The 24,568-nt window shown below is 45.1% G+C and overlaps 1 protein-coding gene across 1 annotated transcript in view; it reads right to left on the reverse strand.

Annotated features, from left to right (window-relative positions):
• Positions 1-24,568, reverse strand: part of ATP1A4 (ATPase, Na+/K+ transporting, alpha 4 polypeptide) — a 32,393-nt gene that overhangs the window by 2,651 nt on the left and 5,174 nt on the right. The window contains exons 5-20 of the mRNA XM_012661887.1: positions 23,731-23,865; positions 23,370-23,487; positions 18,443-18,711; positions 16,219-16,417; positions 15,866-15,975; positions 15,528-15,662; positions 11,773-11,962; positions 11,456-11,628; positions 9,442-9,578; positions 8,538-8,688; positions 8,055-8,223; positions 6,203-6,357; positions 5,923-6,046; positions 4,491-4,636; positions 1,589-1,719; positions 1,372-1,473 (exon numbers count right to left, since the gene is read on the reverse strand). Of these exons, the coding sequence (XP_012517341.1) occupies positions 1,372-1,473; positions 1,589-1,719; positions 4,491-4,636; positions 5,923-6,046; positions 6,203-6,357; positions 8,055-8,223; positions 8,538-8,688; positions 9,442-9,578; positions 11,456-11,628; positions 11,773-11,962; positions 15,528-15,662; positions 15,866-15,975; positions 16,219-16,417; positions 18,443-18,711; positions 23,370-23,487; positions 23,731-23,865 (2,444 nt within the window). The remainder of the gene's footprint in view (positions 1-1,371; positions 1,474-1,588; positions 1,720-4,490; positions 4,637-5,922; positions 6,047-6,202; positions 6,358-8,054; positions 8,224-8,537; positions 8,689-9,441; positions 9,579-11,455; positions 11,629-11,772; positions 11,963-15,527; positions 15,663-15,865; positions 15,976-16,218; positions 16,418-18,442; positions 18,712-23,369; positions 23,488-23,730; positions 23,866-24,568) is intronic.

Genomic DNA, 24,568 nt, shown 5'->3' on the forward strand with positions numbered 1-24,568 from the left:
AAATTAGTTAAAACTGAATACATTATAAATTCAGTTCCTCCATCTCTCTAGCCATATCCCAAGAGCTCAGTAGTCACATACAGATAGTGGCTACCATATTGGACAGCGCAGGCCTAGGCCATGGTTCATTCTCCACACACACACACACACACACACACACACCAAATACCAACATTTATGTACAGATAGTCATTCATTCAACAACAATCTTCGAATGTCTACGCTGTGTCTCTGTTAGGTATTGGGGAAATAAAAATGATTACATGATGGTTTTTGATCTCAAGGAGCTCAGGAGAATCAGAGAAAAGAAGGTGAATACACATGCAAAGAGTCATCACACTTGGTGCTAAGTTTTATGGTCAGGGCAGTGTTTGAGAGCTCAGACAATGCTCAACTGCATTTGTTATTACTTTTATAATGACATTTATGGCAACAAGAATAAAGCTACTATTGGCAAAGCATCCACCATGACCCAAGTATGCTTGGTGCTTTATACCCATTTCTATATGTGATCCTCACAACACTCTACAAGGCCCATACCCAGAGTGTATCATTGAGACTTTGCAGGTGAAGCTGAGGCTCAGAATGGTTACATACTTGTCCCAGATCACAGAATATTACACAATAGAGTTGAGATTCAGACATGGGATTGTCAGTATCTAAGGCCTGTGCCAATGCCTCTCATTAAATATTAATTGAGCACCTACATGGTATAAAGCATTGTGTAAAAGACTGCAAGGGACAGAAAGATAAGCAGAGTATGGAAATGCATAGAAAACAAGTTGGAAGAATACATGCAAATCATTAACAGAGGCTACCTGTGCAGAGTGGGGATGGATGCTCTTTTCTCTGTAATTTTTTAAATACAATTTTTTCACAAAAAGCATATACTAATGCTAAAGCAAAGCAAAACAAAGCAAAAACCTACAGCTGAACAAGACAAGGTACCAGACAATAAGAATTTCAGTAGGCCCACTCGCATACATACACATTAAAACATATTTGCATAAGTACAACGGAATTAGCTAAGCATAGATTAAGCTATTTTTATGGTTTCTTCAGCTCCAAGCAATATGTATCCTTGGACAGCTATACCACACATCATGAAAAGATTCCACTCTGTTAAACACTGGTGAATCTGCTAAATTTGCAGGTCTAGTGGGTTGTGATCACTTGGCACAGTCTCTAATACTTCCCTAAATAAGATCCACTTATTGGAGCACAGATGACTCTCCTTATATCATTGAATGTAGGTGGCCATTTATCCAGGTGGCCCCTAGCTTGTGACTATCCTGTTCAAATACATACTTCCTCTCACATGCTCTCCCTGTGCCTGGAGAAGCCCCTGCTTGCATCCCTTCCCTTACTCACTTGAGTGGGTACATTCGCAGGGCCAGGTCCATGCCTGGAGTGTAGGACAGAAAAGCAGCCAGCAGTGTCTCCTCCAGGATCCCAAATATTAGGATCTTGTTTCTGGGAAGAAACATTTATGGGCATGATGGAGTTAGAGAGGAAAAGGCAGGGGAAAATGGCATGTCCTCGTATACAGGTTTGGGGGCTCATTGGGGCCGTTTGGTGGGATGTTCACCTCATGCCCTGCTGGAAGACTGAGTTGCGGCGGGTCTTGCAGATGATGAGGTCAGCCCACTGCACAACCACGATGCTGACAAAGAAGGCCGTGTGGCACGTGAACTCCAGCACCTTGCGCTGCTCAAAGGTCTGGGGGAGGGCAGGTAGACAGGAGACGAAAGTGTCAGAAGGGGTTTAGATACACCCTAAGGCTTCTTCCCTCTCCCACCTTTCAGGACCCCCAGGCTGAGTCAGGCCCTCTCTAGACTCCCATAGCACTTCACACATATCTCTGTCTTAACACTTTCTATGTTGTCCTGCGATTTGTTTGTATGTGTTCCTTACCTGACTTAGAGCTCCTCAAGGACAAGGACCGTGTCTTGTTTATCTTTGTGTTTCCTCCCCATGCTAAGTTCAGTGAATGGCCTGTAGCATGGCTCCTTAAATATTTACCAAATTAATAAGAAGGATGGTATAGGAGGAGGTGGGCTTAGAGAGGAAGGCAGAGTCAGAGGACATAGGTCAGGAAGGTGGGGCCAGAGGGCAATATGAATACAGAAAGAAATGCCCCAAAGAGTGGTACTGGATAGGAGACACTCATTCATTCATTCATTCGTTCATTCACATTTTACACATAAGGAACTCATAGTCTAATGGGGAAGATAAATATGCCAGTCAGTACAATAGGTTATGAAAGAGATCACAGAAGGCTATGGGAACACAGAAGAGGTGCATCTAAATTAGACTAGAGAAAAGGGCTTATGTTTTAAAAGATAAAACAGCATGTTTTATACATAACTTGCAGATCAAAGAAATTTGAAAATATGTAGGGACTACACAATAATGAAATACTACATGTCAAACTTCATGGAATGTGGTCAAAGTTGTGCTTGGAGAGAAATACGGAGCCTTAAATGATTAGAAAACAAAGGCTGAGAATGGATGAGCCAAGCATGGAACTCAGAGTGAGACCAATCAGCGTATTTGTGTACATCAGGTCACACCACCACTGTCCTTCATTGCAGTCAGCTGCCATCGAAGCGTCAGTCCCTAGCTTTTCTTGAAGATTTTAGCTTCTGAATCACTGTTCCTCTACTATTACTCCTGTCCTCGTTTTTGTAGATTTAAATACCCATGTCAATGATCCTTCCAATACCATTGATATTGTTTGTCCTCCCCTCCGCCCTGGGCCACTTGCCCCCATGGGTAAACTCCAGATAGTATCCTTTGCAATCCCTACATTTGCTCTGTAATTTCAGTTTCAAGCCTCTCTGTCTCTCTTACCGCCCCCACCATCTTTATCTTTCCATCTTACTCTAGTATCTCAATTCTAACACTTCTTAGACTCCCTTGGATTTATGAATCTTTGATGCAATATATTATATATTTGGTTATCTATCTCCCTTCCCACTCTCCACCCCTAACTAGAAATAAGCTCCATGAGAGCAGTAACTTGGTCATTTTTGTTCACTACCATATTCCCAGGTCCTAGAACAGTACCTGGTACATATAAGATGCTCAGTAAATATTTGCTGAATGAATGAATGAGTGGGGAATCAATGGTGGATGATATGGAGAAGATAAGGAGCTATCCTTGCTTCTAGCAGTATGTAGTGTACTTCCTGAGTGGATGTCTCTATATTAGATTACCTGAAAGTTACGGTAGTGGAAGAGACATGGATCCTGCCTTTATGCAATTTATTCCTCAGGGCAACTGTTCTCAGCATGTTTTTGTAACACCTCAAGCTATCTTCAGTGTATAAGGGGAATTCTTATCTTGTTACCTCAAATTATTTTTAATTACCTTTAATTTATTATAAATAAATATATGTCATGCTGCGACTTGGAAGCAGGGAGGAGGTACCAGGCTGTAAAACTAACAAGGGCTTGGGTTGAGAGTTGGGGAGATGTTGGCAGGGTACACGGCGATGAGAACTTTGGGTGTCATTGGATCCTGGAGCAGTGTTGGTAGCTGGGAACACTGACATCTGATGGCCTCATGAGGATCGGCTAGCAGAAGCCAAGTGTATATGAAGGGGCATCTTTCCAACAACTCAGATCTGAACATACTTTTGAGAAACCTACAATCAGCTTGGTTTGGAGATATCATGGTGAAGTGGGAAAGTGATGGGCAGGAATCAAGAGTCAGAATTCTAGTCCATCTCTTCTAGAAATTCACCGTGGGATGCTGAGCACTCAGTTTCCTCATTTATAGAATGATGATGATGGACTATGTGTCTTCTAGGATTCTGTAATTCTAGTAATAGTTGGTGTCACATCTCTCACTCTTAGAAATTGGCACAGGAGTATTCATGGATACGAAAAAAGCATATGTACTAGAATTATTGAACATATACTATTGGGGAGAGGGTTTCAGTTTGAGCCTCATCCATCTTAGACATTAGGAAAGACTACTGCGGAGAGGCGTCTTCTAAGTTTAAAATGTTTGAAATGATGAGGAAGGGATACGCAAAAAAAATAGGTTTTCAGATTTTAAGTGATGTTATTTGAACTCTCTTGGAGTGAGGGTGTGTTAACAGGATAAGAGCCAGCATTTGTTTCTGGGGCAATCATGGTTAAAACGTGGACAAACAGAAATCAGCCCAGAAAAGTTGACATGACAAAGACAACCTCCAGGTCCAAGGGAGCCAAAGGATCCAGGAAGGTAAGGATGAACAACAGACAGTAGAAATTAACAGAAGTGAGGTCACTGTAAACCAAGAGATGCCGATTTGACTATTCGCTGGTGTGACTGGGGACTGAAGTCAAATGTTAGAATGCTCATGTAGGACTGGGGATGAGACATCAGCTCTATCTGGTGCCTCCCTTTTCCCTCTTCAAAAATTTGCTAGACCCACTTTTCCATGTCACTTCCTCTCTCTTATTGGTCACTATCTACTACCCTACCCCCTTCTACTCACCCACTGCTGCCCATAGCTGTCCTCCAGGTCATTCAAGTATCGATTTTCCCAGTTAAGGCGGATGCCCAGCAGATCACTAGGCCTAAAACCATTCTCGGCCAGGATCACAAAGTAGGTGAAGAATCCAGCCAGAGCCTGGATCATCCCTGTGAGTAAGAGAGTCACAGGATGGGGCAACCTGGTTCAGAGAAGGGCCCCAAAAGGAAGACCATGGAAGGAGTGGGGGCTGGGGGATCGGTGTGTGTCTGAAGAGTATTGCTAAAGAGTCTTGCCATCAACCATCTGATCCCGTACTCTCTGTGGGACTTGGCTCCAAGCCTTGATATTTGTTTCTAAACTCTAACCTGGAGTCATTTTTGAATCACATACTCTTAAATAAGGACTTTAGAGGCAATTTATTCCACCTCCCTATTGAGCAAGTGCTGGCTTCCTCCTCCTGCATTTCCTCTCACATTCTGACACTCATCAGGTCCTGTCCTCTCGCATTTCTCTTATCTGTCTGCACCTTGCCTCTCTCTTAGTCAAAACCTCCATCCATCATGCCTGGACCACAGCAATAGCTGATGCTAATGTTTGCCTACTAACTACAGAGCTGTGCACTACGTAGATACCTTGTGGACATAGATACTCCAAACAATTCTGAACTATTATTATCTATATTTCATAAGTGGGAAAGCTGAACACAAAAAAGATTCACTCATTGTCCAGGGTCATACAGCTAGTAAGGGTGAAATTAGGATTCATAGATCTGACTCCTAAATCTCTGCTTTTTCTATGTGTCTCCTTCCCTGGATATTGGAATGCTCTCTATGGTCCTCAATCTCTTCCCTGTTCATCCCTCATCCTATTTCCTGAAATATTCTATTGTACCTGGCAACTCAAGAACAAAGACCTCTAATGACTCTCAAATGTCTTTCAAGACTGGCCCCAATATAAATGCTACCTGTGTCTACAGCCTTATTTTCTGCTACTTTATAAAGGCTAAGGACTCCCACCACGCTAGTTTATTCACTCTTCTCTAACCATGCCATGTGAATGTCCCTTCTCCTTTGGTCTTCCACACCTGGCCATACATTTACTAGTCTAAGCCCTAAACTCCAACACCAAGTTTAATTCCTATTTCCTACATAAGGCCTCTCTGACCATCCTCATAAATGGTGAGCCTGCTTGCTTCGTACTCCTGTAGCATGTTCTGTCTATACTCACTATTTGGCACTTGGAGATACTATCATTTATTTATGTTTGTTCCTTTTCTACTGGACTCTTTTAAGTCAAAGGCAGATCAGAGATCAACAGTTCTTTGTGTTTCCAAGACTTAGCACAGTTTGTTTTTGAGAAAATATCTCCCTGACTTCCAAACTGAGATGGCTCAAGTGGCCAAGCAGGGGCAACCACTCCCCACTCCCTTCACCCATCATTCCACTGGCCGCACCAATCTGTCCATAGGCCATGCCAATGAGACGGTGGTTCACCAGATTATCAGTCTTTGCGTTCCGTGGAAGCCTCTTCATGATGTCGCTTTCAGCTGACTCATAAGCCAAGGAGATAGCAGGGAGCTGGAGGATGAAGGGTGGGAATGTCAGGGGTCACAGCGTTCAGAAGGAAACTCAGTGCTAATTCCAGCACTGCCCCACTCCCTTGACACAGATTTTCCCTACTCCTTAATCCATCTCACAAGAATTCTAAGAGCCAGGTCTCAGCTCTGTCCTTACCATGTCAGTGCCCAGATCAATGCAGAGAATGGTTATGGTGCCCAGCGGCAAGGGTATACTGAGGATGATGAACATCAGAAAGGGGGTGATCTCAGGAATGTTGCTGGTCAGGGTGTATGCGATGGATTTCTTCAGGTTGTCAAAGATCAGGCGACCTGGGGAGGATGGTCAACTTTCTGTGAGAAGCATCGAGAGAACACGCCTCCCTCAAACCAGCTCGTGGACCGAGAGGCCATTACAAAGAAGTGTCACAGTCCAGGGAAAGGGTCTGGATGTCCTAGATCTTAGTGGTCCCAGTTTTGTCTCTAAACTGTGTGACTATTAATTAGAGCCATGATTTATTAGCATGCTCTGTGTACTCTTTGTTCCTGGATTCAACATGGCTAATGTTATCTGATCTCTGAAAATTAAGCAGAGTTGGGCCTGGTTAATCCTGAGATGTCTGAGAACGCCAGTATAAAAGCCTTTACAAGATTAAGGCTGAAGTGGAAAGAGCCTGGACTTGAGACAGGCTTGGATTCAAATCCTATCTTCTGTCGTAACTAGTTGTGACCTTGGGTACCCGTCACCTTTCTTGAGCTTCACTCCTCCTGCCTTGCAAGATTGCTGAGTCCTTCCCTGATGACCTTTTCAAAGATTGAAATCCTTCCCTGCACTCCCTGCTTAATTTTTTTCCATAGAACTTATCTTCTTTTAACATACTATGTCATTTACTCATTTTATTGTCTGTCTTTCCCCACTAGAAATTAAGTTACATGAGGGCAGGGATTTGTGTCTTTTATTTTCCCACTGTAGTATCCCCAGCATCTAGTCTAGTGCCTTGCCCATAGTCAGTGCTCAAGAGAATTTATTGAATTGAATGGGTATAAAATACCAAGCAAAGTGTCAGGATCATACTAGGTTTCAGTAAAATGGTAACCATTATTATTATGTGGATTGTTGTATGTTTCAGTAAGAAAGCTCCAGGCAGAAAGCAGGGAGCCTGGGATGCAGAATTCTGAGGATCTCCTGTTCCCCAGTGGGCACTCTCTTCAGAATTCTCTGGGAAAGAGGGTGCTGAATTGGACTCATGTGGTCAATTCACAGATCAGGCTGCAATTGAACCTTATGTGTCACCATCATTCAGGCAACAGGTTCCTAGGGGGCCCTCCTAAAGACTGTGGAGCATGGAGTAGTTCCAGGGGTATGGCTATATCTTGGAATTTGCTGTAGACCTACTTGAATGCCAGTGAGAGGGCAAAGAAGATACTATGCCACACCAGAGTCCCAGTCTCCCTGGCGAATCTGGACTTCCCTCTGATCTCATAAAAAGGGGTTGCAGTTAGTCATATTCTTTTTTTTTTTTTTTTTTTGACAGAGTCTCGCTGTGTTGCCCGGACTAGAGTGCCGTGGCATCATCCTAGCTCACAGCAACCTCAAACTCCTGGGCTCAAGCGATCCTCTTGCCTCAGCCTCCCGAGTAGCTGGGACTACAGGCATGTGCCACCATGCCCGGCTAATTTTTTCTATATATTTTTAGTTGTCCAATCAATTTCTTTCTGTTTTTAGTAGAGACGGGGTCTTGCTCTTGCTCAGGCTGGTTTCGAACTCCTGAGCTCAAACAATCCGCACACCTCGGCGTCCCAGAGAGCTAGGATTACAGGCGTGAGCCACCGCGCCCGGCCCAGATAGTCATATTCTATGTACTAGCAGAATCTAGTTTGTATACTTTTGGGCTGCAGTGATTTTTTTCCCGGTCTATACAAGATCATGTAGGTTGAATAATGGGCAAATGGGACGAGGGTAATGTACACCCCACCCCCCACCTGAGTCCAAGGGCCAAGTCCCACCCGTAGGCACCCTGTTTCCTCACCTTCTTCCACCCCTGTGACGATGGAGGCAAAGTTGTCATCTAGCAGGATCATGTCGGCCGCCTGCTTAGAGACATCAGAGCCAGTGATGCCCATGGCAATGCCAATGTCAGCCTTCTTCAGTGCAGGGGAGTCGTTCACCCCGTCCCCCGTCACGGCCACGATAGCTCCCTGGTGAGGTCCAGACAGAGGGAGTGAAAAAATTACTGTGTCAGCTTCAGGACCAGTCCCAAAGGTCAGTTTGATCTCAGTACCCCTGTTTCTTGATGTAACTGTGCTTGATCTAGGCCTCCCTTTTCCTGCTCCCCCAAGATATTTGAACTCTCAGGGAGCCCCCAAACTGAAGGCCACCATGGAGGTCCAAGATGGGATATTCTCTGGAGGCTCCTCTGGCTCAGCCCACACATGTTCCTCCGCTTGGTTTGGAGCTGGGCTAAGCCACTTAGTTTCTGCCAGGTTCCCCAGGGATCCTCTGCCTTCCTTACCAGTCTCTGACACCCCTCTACAATGATGAGCTTCTGCTGAGGGGAGGTCCGAGCAAACACAATCTCACTGTGGTTTTGGAGGATCTGGTCAAGCTGCTCTGAGTTTAAATCCTTTAGTTCTGAGCCATGCACCACTATGGCTTTGACAGCCCTGAGGAGAAAGAATTTCAAAAGCTAGTTCTGAGTATTGAGAATTCACCAGGGGTCCTGATGCCAATCTTTACTACAACCTCCTTGTTTCTTCTTTTTTTTTTTTTTTTTTTTGAGACAGAGTCTCACTGTGTTGCCCGGGCTAGAGTGCCGTGGCGTCAGCCTAGCTCACAGCAACCTCAAACTCCTGGGCTCAAGCGATCCTCTTGCCTCAGCCTCCCGAGTAGCTGGGACTACAGGCATGTGCCACCATGCCCGGCTAATTTTTTCTATATATTTTTAGTTGTCCAATTAATTTCTTTCTAATTTTAGTAGAGACGGGATCTCGCTCTTGCTCAGGCTGGTTTCGAACTCCTGAGCTCAAACAATCCGCCCGCCTTGGCCTCCCAGAGAGCTAGGATTACAGGCGTGGGCCACCGCACCCGGCCTCCTTGTTTCTTCTTTTAACCCAGTCTCCTCACTTGTACCCAGCTGTACACTGTCCCCAAATTGACACACCCCTCCTCTCCTCACTTTTGTCAACCATTCTTCTCTTTTTTCTACCTCTTTCTCTGTCTTGCTTCCTCTATAACCCCCCTGACATAGTCACTTGGTTATTTTCCTATTATGTTTTACTTTGTAATGTATAAACCCCGCACATCCTCCCTGCTGAAGGAGACTCCAAGAACTTGAGTAGGTGGGATCTGAGTGGGCAATAGGTGGGCAGTCTGAGGAGGGAGGGAAAATGGGAGATCTGGTTCTTTAGGGATCTCACCTGGCATCAACCTGGCTGACAGGGATCCTAAGCCGAGCAGCAACATCCTCTACTGTCTCGGTGCCTTCTGAGATGATGCCCACACCCTTGGCAATGGCCTTGGCTGTAATGGGATGATCTCCCGTTACCATGATCACCTGGGTTGGGGAGGGGAGGGAAGAGGAGCAGAATCACCTTCAGAGAGGGCCTGGATCCTTCATCTTCCTCCTCTAAGAACTAACAGATCACTGCTTTCGTTCAACAAGGGTTTTAGTAGCGTATTCACAAGAACTTTTATAGACCAAAAACCCTGCTCCTGTGGCTTCAACCTTTGGAAGTGGGTCAGGACCATCTGACTATAAAATCTAAGATGATTTGGGTTCTAGATTTTCCAGGAATAAGTCAGAGATTTGAGTGTATTACTATATTCAGAATTTCATTTAATTGCTTCAGAAATGATTCTGCTTCCTTAAGCACAAAGACAGAAACACCTACACATAGAACAAGTGGTAATAAAGGAACGTCTGGAATAATCCATCTGCCTAGCAAAGTTTCATCTAGGCCCAGGGCATTCAAATGCTCACTCACCCTCTCTTCTTGCCACTACTTCATCCTGCCCCTTGGTTTCAACTCATTTTTGGATACCTGCTACCTGGTCCTGTCCCATTTGTACCCAGAGATTAGGTTCTTGTGCTCTGTGCTTTCATAGCATTCTGTTTTTCCATATTTCTGCACTCATCACTTCTTTGTATGGTGACTGCTTGTTTGTCTCTCTCCCCCACTGGACTGAGAGCTCTGCAAGGGTGGCTCTTCCTTGTTAAGTTTCTTGCCCCAGCACAATGCTGGGCACACACTGAGCCATCAACAAATTTATCAAGTGGAGGGATGAAGAAATGGTCACTACCTGGGAGCCACTGCTCAAGATTCCCAAGTGCCCTCTCAGCACACATGGCCCGGGCTGACCCCCAGACAAATTGTCAACAGTCACAGGTCTAATATAAAGGCAGTTCCAACAGCGAGCATCTAGTTCTCCTTAAATACCTCCAGTCCCCCTCTACGCTAAGTCTGCCCTCTCCCAAGTCTGGTGATCTGGAGTATAAGGTATGAACAGGGAAGGTGTCAATATCTAATCTGTGAAGATGTATATGAGTCTTAGAACTAGACCTGGGAAACATGAGATACTGAGTATCTCAGAATTTGAGGAATTCTATTTCTTCCATCCCATAAAGTCCAAGGCCCACCCTGACCAAAGAGGACTTTTCACCTCCGTGTTTGTTCTGCAGCTGAATTTCACCCCTGGTACATTTCGTTTTGCTTTCTAGCTTTAATTTCTGGATGTGTATCTGTTAGGGCAGTTGCTCACACCAAGTCAGGCCTGTGGAGGACCTCCCAACTCTCAGTATCCCCTTCTCACTGCTGCCTGCTGCAGACTCCCAGCCCTCACAGCCTCACCCTTCACAACCCATCCCAGCAGCACGTTGACACGGCATCTTCCAGCACTTTGCTACTCCTAGTGTGTGATAGTGTGGTAGTGTGGTCTGCAGACCAGCAGCAACACAGCACCTGGGAGCTTATTAAAAAGCCAGAAGCTCAGGGTGGCCTAGACCTACTGAATCAGGATCTGCATTTAAAAAAAAAATCTCTAAGGGATTCACATGCACATCAGTTTGAGAAGCACTATGCTGGACACTGGTTCTCAACGTGTCTGTTCATTGGGATCTCCAGGAAAGTTTTTAAAAATACAGTTGCCCCTGGTCCCATGCCAAGAGTTTCTAATTAAATTGGTCTGGGGTGTGGCCTAGACATCAGACTTGTAAAGCTCCCCTGGTGATTCTGACGTTCAATGCAAGTAGAATTCTAACTAGAGAGGAAACTTACTATTAAGTATCTCATAAGACTAAAAATTATAAGCCCAAGGAAGCAGAAATCAATTCAATTAGACCAAGATTATTAAGCACCTACTCTGTGCAAGGCTTTCTAGTAGGTTCTCCAACTTGAGACAGGTGGGGGGCCTCTGGGGTGGGTAGGTATTTACCTTAATCCCTGCACTACGACACCTGCTCACAGCGTCGGGCACTGCAGCTCGGGGCGGGTCGATCATGGATATGAGGCCCACAAAACAAAGGTTATCCATGGGAAAATTTATTTCATCTGTGTTAAAATGGAATCCTTTGGAGAAGCTGCTAGGCAGATTCAAGAAACAGAACCCTGGAGAGAAACAGAGGAAGGGATCAGTAGTCATTCAGCTCTCCAGGTTCCTATCCTGCTCACCCCAACATCCTAAATTTTTCATCCCACAAATAACAAGCACTTTGATGCCATTCTTCAAAGGCTTCTCCCACAGCTCCTCACCTAGCACACGCTCCCCTAGTCCCCCCAGTTCTAAGTAGGCATTTTGGAAGTCTTTCTTCATCTCATCGTCCAGGGGGTACTCCTGCCCATTCAAAAGGAAGGTAGAACAAAACTCCAAGATCCTCTCAGGGGCACCCTTCATCAGCAGCATGTGGGTCTGGGAGCTGCCCTCCTGCAGGTGGATGGACATCTAGGGAGAGAGAAGAGGTATCCATGGAACAGGAGGAGAGAACAAGGGTCAGGGTAAAAAACAAGGGCAAGGTTTTTTTTTTTTTTTTTGAGACAGAGTCTCTCTGTTGCCCTGGCTAGAGTGAGTGCCGTGGCATCATCCTAGCTCACAGCAACATCACACTCCTGGGCTCAAGCGATCCTTCTGCCTCAGCCTCCTGAGTAGCTGGGACTACAGGCATGTGCCATCATACCTGGCTAATTTTTTCTATATATTTTTAGTTGTCCAATTAATTTCTTTCTATTTTTAGTAGAGACGGGGTCTCGCTCATGCTCAGGCTGGTCTCGAACTCCTGAGCTGAAACAATCCGCCCACCTCAGCCTCCCAGAGTGCTAGGATTACAGACGTGAGCCACCACGCCCAGCCAAGGGCAAGGTTTCGAAGGTAAAAAGACAAGCAACCTGTTTCTCACTCCCATTTCTTTCTTCCCCCTGCCCCCAGTCAAATCTGACCCGAAGTTGAGCCCAGCCCCTCCTCCTTTCCAGGAAACCCCAGCCCGGTACTATTTGCATGTGAATCTCCATTATCTTCTCAGCCAGACTGAAAGCTCTCTGAGGGCAGAGCCAGGCACTCTCACTTTCCGCCTGCTTCCTTGCTGACTGGGTGGCTAGAGAGCAGAAGTAGCGGGGCCCACCAAGAAAGAAACCAGAGTAGACAGGAAAGGAAGCTTGAAAAGTCTGAAGAACCTGTGTTCTGGGGCCAGCAAGAATGTTCTATGACCTCAGGTCAATCCGTTTAACCGTGCTAAACCTTAGTTCCTTCCATAAAATGTATAATGTTCTGTCTTGCCTCTTTCATTGGGTTTTTACGAGAAATAGAGTAAAAAATACTTTGAAAACTGTGAAGCACAATCCAAAAATAGGTTAGTTATTCTAGTCCCCAGGCCACTCTCTCCGAAAAGCATAAGTCCCCCGAGAGTGGCTAGCTAGCATGGTTTGGTGTGGGAGTCCTTGTAGGTGTGGTGGGGAGGGAAGGGGCATACTCAGGAAGTGAACCTAAGGAAACAACAGCAACAAGGAGAGGGAAAGAGATCAGTTTGGGTTTTGCATTTTCTCTTGATCTCTAATATATGAAAAGGAACTCTCTATGGGGTTCCTCTTGTGATTGAAAGGAAATGCCAGTCCTCACCCCCCTGCCCCCATTGGGAACAAAATCAGCGCATTGAAAGGAACTGTGGGAGCACAGAAGAGGCCAGACTATGCTGCCCACCCCAGGGTAAGCAGGGTGGGAAACCAGCGCATAAAACGTGGCTACCTTAAAATCTCTCGTGATGTTCACAATATGCTTAAGCAATTAAGAGGAAAAACCTTAACTCATTTAAGCAGAAAGCTGTAAAAGGTCAAAAAACTCAATTTTCTGAGTGCTCAATAAATGTCTGTTAAATGAATGAAAGGCCTGGAAGGTGACAGCAAGTCCTACTTCAGCTAGTAACTCGGTCACAGAAAAATCACATCTTGGTAGAAAATTACAAACAAAAAAGATGGAGCGAAAAATCTCAAAATGCCAGAACAGAGTATCTTCTTTGTTTCATTTCTGTCTCAGAGAAGGAAAGACACCAAGCTCTGCAAGCCACCAGCAGGCTAGAGATGTCCCTTGCAAAGACTGGAGCTTACCTTTAGAGCAAGCTAACTCAGGTAGCTAACTCCGGAGCTTCCCAGAACAAGTGCCTGCCAGAGCTGGGTGGCCAGTGGGCTGACCTTTCGCACTGGGTGTAGCACAGTGGACAATTCTGCTGTTTGAGCTGGATAATATTCAATAGCTCAGAAGAGGCACTAACCGTAATCACTGGGGGAAAGTCGCTATTCGTTGGATGTCCCAACAAATGTTGTGAATGTGTTTTGCTTTTATTTTGAATCACATGGAGAGAGAGGTACCTAATTCTTTCCAATCAAAGGCTTTGCTCCAGTCAAAGGCCCTGCCAAGCCACAAAATTCCTATCTGGTTAGTGAGGCCACTAAACATCAGAAAAAAAATGGAAATAAGTTTGTAGTTTGAGCCTAGGAGACCTATTTTATTACACTGACTGAAAACCAGTTGAGACAAAAAAGGATGGATCTATTTAACTCTTACTTGCTCAGTCTTCTTTCTTTCTTTCTTTCTTTTTAATAACATTTCACATTACCCTAGGATTTGCTCAGTCTTCAATATGAAAATATAGGTATAATTTGGTTTTTAAAAATCTATATAGATTGTGTTTTTTAAGACAGAGAAGCAAAACTGAGCTGGGCATGGTGGCAGGCGCCTGTAGTCCCAGCTACTTGGGAGGGCTGAGGTAGAAGGATTGCTTGAGGCCAAGAGTTTGAGACCTGTCTGGGCAATATAGCGAGACCCCATCTCTAAAACACAAGCAAAAACCTGACTGGAATGACTTGAGAGTCGCATTTCCTCTATCACCCACACCTAAATGCCTGGCCTTTTTGGTAATGCATGGAGTTGGAGAATCCACTCCTCTGAGCAAATAAATCATGATTGCCCCATGGAACTCACACCATACATCACAGAGCTGCAGTCATTGTAATGCAACTGTTCCCACTTTCTACCATAACCCTCTCTTCCAAGTCTGCCAGGATTCTCACTTAGGAGAGAAATACTGTCTTTCCTGTCCCTCTCATGGATTTTATTATTAGCGCCACCACAATCCCTCACTCAGCATTTCCCCTTCTCTTGTCTACTCCTTCCCGGATAATGGATCAAAATGTTCCTGGGAAACAAAAAACTTCACGAACACACAAACACCCTGATCACCTACCTGATGGCAGCTGCTAGAACCGCAGGCGTGGAGTGAAAGGAAATATCTGATGGCTGATGAAATAGTGTTGTGCAAATGAAACCCAGTTCTGCTGTGGCAAATCTCATATAGACACAGGGGTACCTCCTAACAGCTGCACATGACTTTAACATGACTTTCACCAACCAACCTCTGCTACCTAGGGACATTTCAGAAAGCATTTTATGACTTGTTTCTCTACAGGTGGTGCAGGCTCAGAGCTCTGCTTAGGACTGAATGCCTCTTCCTTTATCACCTGTTTCACTTGTCTTTACCTGTTTGTCACTTTCTGTCTTTTTCTTGTTCTTTGAGACAGAATGTTGCTCTGTCACCCTGGCTAGAGTGCGGTGAAGCCGTCGTAGCTCACAGCAACCTCAAACTCCTGGGCTCAAGTGATTCTCCAGTCTCAGCCTCCCGAGTAGCTGGGACTACAGGCACATGCCACCCCGCTTGGCTAATTTTTCTATTTTTTTGTAGAGACGGGGGGTGGTGTCTCGATATATTGCTCAGGCTGGTCTCAAACTGATTTCAAGCAATCCTCCTGGCTCAGCCTCCCAAAGTGCTAGGATGACAGGCATGACCCACCGCACCTGGCCTTGTCACTCTCTTGAGGAGGACCTTCCTCTTAATTGGGATGCTGGCTCTGTTGGACTATTCCTCTGCTCAGAAGTGAAGTTGAAGGCAAAGGCAAAGCTCCCCTTTTCCTCAGTGACGAGCTTATGCTCCGCCACCATTCTCCTACGTTTGTCAGTTCTGTACCTGGTATTTGTTGGTAGAATTAAAGGGAATCTCTGCCACCTTCGGGTTTTTTTCTCTCATTTCCGACACAGAGCTGTACGTCTGCTCGATGAATTTGAGGAGGGCTGACTCAGAAGCATCACCAGTTGTGGCCCTCTGCCAGGATAAGGTTTGTATAATGAGCCCCAGGGGCGTGCTACCCGCGCATGGGGCTCACCGGTGGCAACAAGGATGAGGGTGGAATAGGGAAGGGAGGGGTGCCTGGGGGAAATCACTGAGCACCAGGAAAGAGAATTTTGGGGAGAGGGCGTGTTATACCCTGGACACTGAGGTACCCTCTTCCCCCTTAGGCCTGACACCTTAGCTACGGGCACGGTCTCCTGATTAGCCTTAAAGTCAGCTCGGTTGCAGAGGCCAGCGATTCGGGCCAGGATAAACCAGGTATCTGAGCCCTTGGCAAATATTCTCCCTAGGGAGAAAGAAGGGAAGAATTGTGAGCAGGGGATAAGAGAGTTTAAAGCAAGGGATTATTCCCATCCTGTTTCGTACCCAAGTACTTCGCAGAGGCAACACTTCCTCTCCTCTGTACCCGCCTTTTCTCTGCTCGGCTTTCAGCCTCTCTTCTCTTTGTCTGGACTCACCACTCTCTCTCAGCTCCCTCATCACATTCCCCACACCCCTCCACTCTTGTTCCACCAATACCACTAGTCACCGATCTGTTCTTCGCTGGTGTCGGCCTCGTACACAGTCCTGTCGAACCATAAGTGGGTGACCGTCATGCGGTTCTGGGTGAGGGTGCCCGTCTTGTCCGAGCAGATGGTGGATGTGGAGCCCAGCGTCTCCACCGCCTCCAGGTTCTTCACCAGGCAGTTCTTCTGCGCCATGCGCTTGGCTGTCAGGGTCAGGCACACCTAAAGCCAAGAAGCGGGAAGAGGATGAATAGGAGAGATGGACTGTTTGCATTTTGGAGATTTGGTCGTTTTTATCGCTATTTTAATTTTTTGTACTTATTTCCCTTTTGTTCCCACCTACTCTTTAGAAATTCCATCTGTTGCTGTGGTAAAGGAAATTAGGAAAGTGGTTTTGGTTTGTGCTTTATGGCACAAAAGAGTTTCAAAAAGAATGTATTCCTTTACCAGGGTATCAGAGAATGATCTGCCTTCTTCCCCTGAAATTTTCCTCTTCCCCAGAATCCTCTTTATCTTTCCTATTCAGCAGCCTCTTTTCTATTCAAGTTCAGGCCACATCTCTTTCTCAAGTCCAGTCCTTCCAGGGACCACATAGATAGCTAATCTTTTATTGTGGTTTGAGATGCTATGTGTGGGCGGGGCGTGGTGGCTCACGCCTGTAATCCTAGCACTCTGGGAGGCTGAGGCAGGAAGATTGCTTGAGCTCAGGAGTTGGAGACCAGCCTGAGCAAGAGCAAAACCTGCTCTCTACTAAAATAGAAAAATTAGCTGGGTGTGGTGGCTCATGCCTGTAGTCCCAGCTACTTGAGAGGCTGAGGCAAGAGGATTGCTCGAACCCAGGAGTTTGAGGTTGCTGTGAGCTAGGCTGATGCCATGGCACTCTACTCAGGGCAATGGAGTGAGACTCTGTCTGAGAAAAAAAAAATGCTATGTTGGAGTGAGGGGTGGGGAGTTGTACCAGTAGTTTAAAAAAAGAATGGGGAAGAGATAATGATGATGTAAGGAATTTCACAGCACTGAAAAGGACTTGAAAAATCATTTAAGCCAAAAGATTTTTGTTGATCATAAATTCAGTGTAAGCCAGGTGTATGGCAGGGTTGTTTTAAAAGCTAATGAATTCTTAGGCTGTGATTATGTAAGTATGAAATTTTAATGGTAGGGTTAGGGGTTATACATAATTATCACTGGTCCTGATGTTTTCATGCTAGTCCAAACATACCCTGAGCATTATTCTCATTTCTGTGTTAAGAAGAATATTGATAAACTGGAGCATACCCCAAATAAGTGATCAGCAAGGCAAGCAGTCTGAAGACCATGCCACAGGAAGAAGGGCTAAGGGAAAAGGGATTGTTTCATCTTCTACCCGGAGAGTTTGAGGGGACTTAACGGCTACCATCAAAAAGCTAAAAGGCTAGTCCATAGAAAAGAGAGAATTGATTTATTTTATGCCTCTTCAACTGGCAAAACTAGGACCAAACAGGGAATCATATTTCTGCTCAACACAATGAAATTTAACTAGAGCAATCCAACAATAAAATGAACTGAGACACAAAGGAGTGGGCTTCCCATTACTAGAAATAATAGTCATCTTCCATGGATTTTTTAGAGCAGTGGTCCCCAACCTTTTTGGCACCAGGGACCGGTTCTGTGGAAGACAATTTTTCCATGGACTGCAGAGTGGGGAAGGAGAGGCGGAGCTTAGGTGGTGATGCAAGTGATGGAGAAGGGCTGTAAATACAGAAACCCACATGAAGCTTCCGCTTGCCCTTGCCCAGCAGGTACTGGTCCGCCCTGAGGGTTGGGGACAGCAGTTTTAGAGGATATTCAGCATGGGTTGAAAGGTTGAATTTATGTGGCCTTTGACGTCCTTTCCAGTAAGATTCTATAATTCTAAATTAATCTTCCTCTATAAGCTGATGAATAAATTGAGGCCTGGAGATGTTAAGTGATTTGGACAAGTTCACCAAACAGTACAACCAGAACTAGAACTCACTCCTGGTGACTTATAATCCAATGCTTTTTCCATCAAAACTTCCTTCCTTTCTCATTGAAGAGAAAGAGAAAGCACCAGAAAATATGGGCAGAGGAAGTCAATGTAATATTGGGAGCTAAATTATTCCTGACACCTGTATACATATCAGGAATATTCTGCATTTGAGAGGTTCAACAACAAAAGAGACACTAGTGATTTCATTTCCCTGGGGTGGTTTGTCTGTCCTGAGGCCATCTTCCACTCTGTCTACTCACAGTGACAGTGGCCAACAGCCCCTCAGGCACATTGGCCACAATGATGCCAATAAGAAAAATGACAGCCTCCAGCCATCCGTAGCCCAAGATAAGTGAGAGCGTAAAAAAAGTGACACCGAGGAAGACGGCCACCATAGTGATCAGATGGATGAAGTGTTCAATCTCAGTAGCAATGGGGGTCTTGCCAACTGTCAGGCCCGATGTCAGGGAGGCAATTCTGCCCATCACCGTGGAGTCTCCTGTTGCAATCACGATACCCCGGGCTGTTCCTGTGGATGAAGGGGGAAAGGACAATGTGATACCGTGATATAATAAGGAGTGTATATATTGATCTCTGTCCTTAGTTCCTGACATAGAGCTCCTGAAACCCTTGAAGATAGGGGTGCTAGGAGAATCTCTTGTTCTAATGTTTGATCTTTGACCCAAGTTTCTAACAAAGAGCTCCCAAGACCTTTATAATTCCCTAAGTGATAGGAATGTCTGACACAGAACTTCTAAATCCCTTGGAGCTTCCTGTGCGATAGGGGGATCTTTGCTCTAATGAAGTGACTCTTGGTGGGTTCCTGGACAGCTACAATATGGGGGTTGGTTGCCAGGGGAGCAAAACATGGGACTAGAGGGCTAGGATGTTCAGCACCACCCCCTGATCTCTGGGGAGCGGAGAGGAGCTGAAGGGTTGAGTTGATCACCAACGGCCAACAATGTAATCAGTCATGCCTGTGTAATGAAGCCTCCATGATAAACCCAAAGGACTGGGTTTCCAGAGCTTCCAGGTGGATGACCATGTGGAGGTGCCCCAGGGTAGCCACCTGGACTGGAGAGGGCATGGAAGCTCCTCCACGCCCCTTCGCATATGCTTTGCCCTATGCCCTTCCATCTGGCTGTTTGTTGGTGTCCTTTGTGTATCCTTTATAGTAACTGGGTAAATGTAAGTGAATGTTTCCTTGAGTTCTGTAAGCCATCCTAGCAAATTAATCAAGCCCAAGGAAAGGGTTGTGGGAACCCTGATTTACAGCTAGTCAGTCAGAAGTACAGGTCACAATGTGGGACTTGCAACTGGTGTCTGAAGTTGGGGGCAGTCTTGCAGGACTGAGTCCTCAACCTGTGGGATCTGATGCTATCTCCAGGTAGATAGTGTCAGAACTGAATTGAATTATAGGACACTTGGTTGGTGTCTCCTGGGGAGTTGGTTGTTGGTGGGAGAAATCCCCACGCATGTTGGACACAAGTGTTCTGTGGTCAGAGTGACTTTAGAGAGAAAAAAAAACCCCGTTTTTGTTTTTTTTATCAGATGTGGTAGCTCAAGATGTGTCAAGTCTGAGTTGGAAAGCCTGTTGGGTTTGGGTCCTACAAAGCGAAAGCTGTCAATGGTCAAAACCAAAGTGGAAACTCAAGGCCCTCTGAGAGGTCATTATGTTCTATTCTCCTTATATTTAGTTTATACAAATAAAGGTCTCCTAGTCTGAAATATCTCTGAATGGATTTCACAGTTCTCCAGAGATACCTAATTTTATTGCCTAATTGTCTTCACTGTCAAGAAGGCCTTCATTACACTTAATCTAAATATCTTCTGTTGCTTGTATATTTCTTGCTTTGCCCTCAGCAGCTGCATAGTTTCTAGATCCCCAGGAATAGTGGTTATCCGTCTGGTAGAATCCTATGTGCCAACATCTACTTGTTCTCTAACCCAGCAGTTCTCAACTAGAGGCAATTCCCTCCCCGCCCCCCACTCCTAGGGACATTTGGCAATGTTTGGGGACAGTTTTCGTCATCACAACTGGGGTGGAGGAAGGCTACTACTGGCATCTAGTAGGTAGAAGCCAGGGATGCTGCTAAACATCTCGCAATGCACAACACAGCCCCCCTCTCACCCCCACAGCAAAGAATTATCCAGCCCCAAATGTCAGGAGTTGAGAAATCCTGCTTTAACCTGAGCCCCCTCCCTGCCTTGCTGTCTGGAGTCAGTCTGACCTCTGCTGGGTAGCATAGGCCATAACAGCTGGGCTCCTGAGCTTGCCAGGGTCCTGCTTTTCTCTCCAATAGCACCACCCCTGAGTCAGAAGGGCAGCCTGGACATCAAGTTTGGCTTTACACACGTATGACGCTGGCCACTTATCTACATGGCTTGAAATGGGGTGCATGACAAGACTCTTTGCTTAAAATAATTCTTTCTGCTTTACCATAATGATTGAAATTTCTACCATTAAAGACAGAGAATCACTCAAAAAAAAAGCAACATATTATAGCAATAGCGCTTATTTTAAAAGCAGAAAGACTCAGGGCTGGAAGTTCAATATTCCAAATTATTAACTCTTTTCCCTAGGGAAAGTTACTTAAAATCCCTAGAACTCAGGCTTCCTCATCTTTAAAATGGGATGAAAGCACCTACAAAGCTGTGAGAATTAAATGTTTGTAAAAGAAGAGGATTGGGCACATAGTGGGCACCCGAATATTAGTTTCTTTCTTCTCTTCATTTAGACAAGTTTAGGGTCTCCAGAAGGACCAATGTAAAATCATGCATGTGACCTAGGAGGGGCAGCTCTAATCTAGCAGCTCCCAAGAACATTGTAGCACAGAGCAGTTGGTGGTCTCCATTTCTAAGGTCAGCTACAGCTATATGAGTCTGACATCAGCGTCCTACTCATACAGCAGACACGTCAGGTCAATGTTTTTGTGGAGAAGGAATTCTGGAAAGGTTCACAGTATGAAGCACTCTATAGATGAGCTTCAAACTGGTTCCCCCAGGCAGCCATTGGACCTTATGGAAAGAAGATACAAAAATACTTGAGAGATGCTGAAAGGGTTTCATAGTTTTGGTGGGGTGGGAGGGTGAGTAGAGACTATGGTGTCATCTATACCTATTCTTTGCCATGGTTTAGTCCAGTTCTTCATTTTTATTCCTTCTGCTATGGTTTCCTCATGCTTGGAGAAAGGGAATAACTAATCCCAATATGTCTAGAGATGAGGTGTGTTGATGTCAACCTAGGAAAGGTTGAAAAGGCCGAGTGTCCCATATTCCAGGCCAAACTGGCTCCTTTATACACCTTTCATATATTGCCAGAGAAATAGCTTAGGCTCCCTTGACGACGCATAAGAACTCGAAGAGAGATGTTTGAACCACAGCCTCATCCAGGTCCACAGTGATGAGAGCTGGGAGGCAAGGGTAAAGGTTAAAGTTCTGCCACTAGTTTGTAAATTGTAGAGAAATTTCTCAGTTCAACAGTCAAGAGCCCCTTCGACTTAGTCCCACCCTCTTGGCCACATCTTGGCTTCCATTAGTCTCATATAAAACCCTTTTCCACCTAAACAGACCCTTGTTTCCCAGATGGAATGCCACCAATCACTTTCCCCCATTCCTATTATCTGAGGTATATACTTAGCTGGTGAAACACCTACTTTGGAAGAGCAAATCAGGTCAAATTTCTTCCTAAAATCTAATATGAATAGTAGAAATCTAGTGTCTTTGGAGAAAGCTCACTAACTTGCATCTTTCTGTCCAATCAATCTTTTAAAAATTATTTTAATATGTATATTTTATTTTCCAGCTGGATTCTTTCTGATAGTCTATTCAATCTTAACATTACTCTTATCCTTTAAGGCATTTTCAAATTAAATACTTTGATTACCAGAGAGGTCATTAGCAATCTTTTTCTGCAGAAAAAGCATGGACTTTGGAGACAGACCCACTTTAACATCCTTGACCTTATCTTTTCTGTTGAGTTGTACTCTTGGGCACAGCACTTAATTTCTTTGAACCTGGGTCTTTCATATGTAAAATAGGGATAATTTTACATATCCCTATCACAACATTGTACGGCGTTGTGAGAATCAGAGAGATAGTATCTATAGCGCTTGACACATACTATGCATTGAATGAAAAAATAGCTATTTCTATATACCCAAACATTTATTCTTAAGCATGAATAATGGTTTTCCAAGTGTGTTTCAGGGAGTCTTCAGGCGTCCTTAAAGGGTAAGGGCAAAAGAGAGATTGACATAGTGATATTGAGTCCCTTATTATCAGTTTTTTTGTTTGTTTGTTTGTTTTAGAGACAGAGTCTCACTCTGTCATCCAGGCTGGAGCACAGTGCCACGATCATAGCTCACTGCAGCCTCAAACTCCTGGGCTCAAGCGATTCTCCCACCTCAGTCTCCTGATTAGCTGGGACTATAGGGGCACACTACTATGCCTATATATATTTGTGTGTGTGTGTTTGTGTGTGTGTGTGTGTGTGTGTGTGTGTGTGTGTTTGTGTGTGGAGATGGGCTCTTGCTATGTTGCTCAGGCTGGTCTCAAACTCCTGGTCTCAAGCGATCCTCCCTCCTTGCCTTCCTAAAACACTTAGATTACAGGTGTTAGTCACCACACCTAGCTCCTTGATATCACTTTGGCCAGAAGTACCTCCCCATTAAGTGATGTTCTAGGTTCTTGGAGCAAAGCCAAAGTTTGAGTGGCAAAGTCTAAGTGGCATCTCTGGTAACTCAAATTTCCAATATCCTGTCTTGGAGAGAGGACTAGTTAGAAGTTTGGGCTTACCTTAGGAAAAGAATGACCTAGTGGGGCTGAATAATTTTCCTATGATCTGTGCCATTTTCAGCTCATAGAGCATAGTCCACTCACTCTCTAGAATAATAGCTAACAATTATAGGTCACTTACAATGTATTAGGCCTTACGCTGAACACTTTATACATATTATCTCAAGCCACACAAAAATCTATGAGGTAAAACTTTTAGTATCATTATTGTGCACATGTAGAAATGGTGGCTTTGACATTTCGCCAAATGACATACAGCTCATGGGTGATGGAGAACCTAGACTGTTTACTCGCTCTTACCTACCCCACTAGCTTTAGAAGATACTCATTGAAATCTTTCTGTTTTGGTCCATACTTTTGAATCTATGCTACTTATGAAGCAATATTCACCTTCCACACAGTTGGTGGAAAAGAAGCAGATGTTTCGGGTCTCCAGAGGGTTCTCATGGGTGAAATCAGGGGAGCGGGACTGGGGCTCTGACTCCCCAGTCAAGGATGAGTTGTCTACCTGGGATGGGAGAGAGGATGGGTCATAAGGTGAGCATGGGAAAAAAGGCAGATTCATTTATAAAGACAACATATCTTTATCTGTCAGCACCATCACTGACATACAGAGAGAAGCAAATTTACACACCACCACCTTGTTGTGTCCAACAAATTTGCACTTGTAACTTCTCAAAGTTCTGAATAGGTCCCTACTGTGCCTCAAGACCAGCTTGGCATGGTCCCATAGCTTTCCACATCCCCTCACCTTACATCCTTGTGCAGAGATAAGCCGGAGGTCAGCAGGGATTCGGTCTCCACCCTTCACTTCAACCAGGTCTCCCAACACCACATCTTGCACATTAATCTGCATCTTCTCTCCACCTCGAATTACCAGAGCTTGCTATGGGAGAATAGTGCAGGGTCATTTCCAACACTTTCTGCTTCCCCCATCCTACTTCTAGCCTATATTCTCCTATTCCTGGTCTCCTTCCTTCTTACTCCCCTTTCTGACTGTCACCCACCACATCATTCTTGAAGGTGTCTTTGGTAGACTGCAAATTCCTACCATCGATGTCTGCAGGGCCCTTTGCAGTGTGACTTTGTCACTGTTCAGATTCAAAGGTGGAGGTCTATCTCTCCACCCCTAAGCCTAAGCTTGGCCATGGGACTTGCTTTGGACCATAGAACATTAGCAAATGTGATACAAACAGAGGCTTAGAAAGTGCTGTCATGTTGGGGCTTGCCCTGTTGTTGTTGGGAACCCCACTGCCACCATGTGAATGAGCCAGAGCTAGACTCCTGGAAGAAGAGAGATCAAGAAGAGAAGGCACCAGCTGTCCCAGTCATCTCAGCCGAGGCCCCAGACCTGTGAATTTAGTTGTCTCCGACCATCCAGCACCAACTCAGCTCAGCCCAGGCCAGAACAACAGCCCAGCCAGAGGATTGTGAGAAAGAGAGTGTTTGTTGTTTTAAGCCACTAAGCTTTGGGTTGGTTAGGTAGCAAAAGCTAACTGATAATCTACAAGCCCCTAGTTCAAAACCACCAAAACACTTTGTCCCAAAACTCTTGCCTAAGGAAAGAATCAGGTTATTTTGATAACAAA

Source organism: Propithecus coquereli, unplaced genomic scaffold (assembly GCF_000956105.1).
Source record: "Propithecus coquereli isolate 6110/MARCELLA unplaced genomic scaffold, Pcoq_1.0 Scaffold74, whole genome shotgun sequence".
Lineage (NCBI taxonomy): Eukaryota > Metazoa > Chordata > Mammalia > Primates > Indriidae > Propithecus > Propithecus coquereli.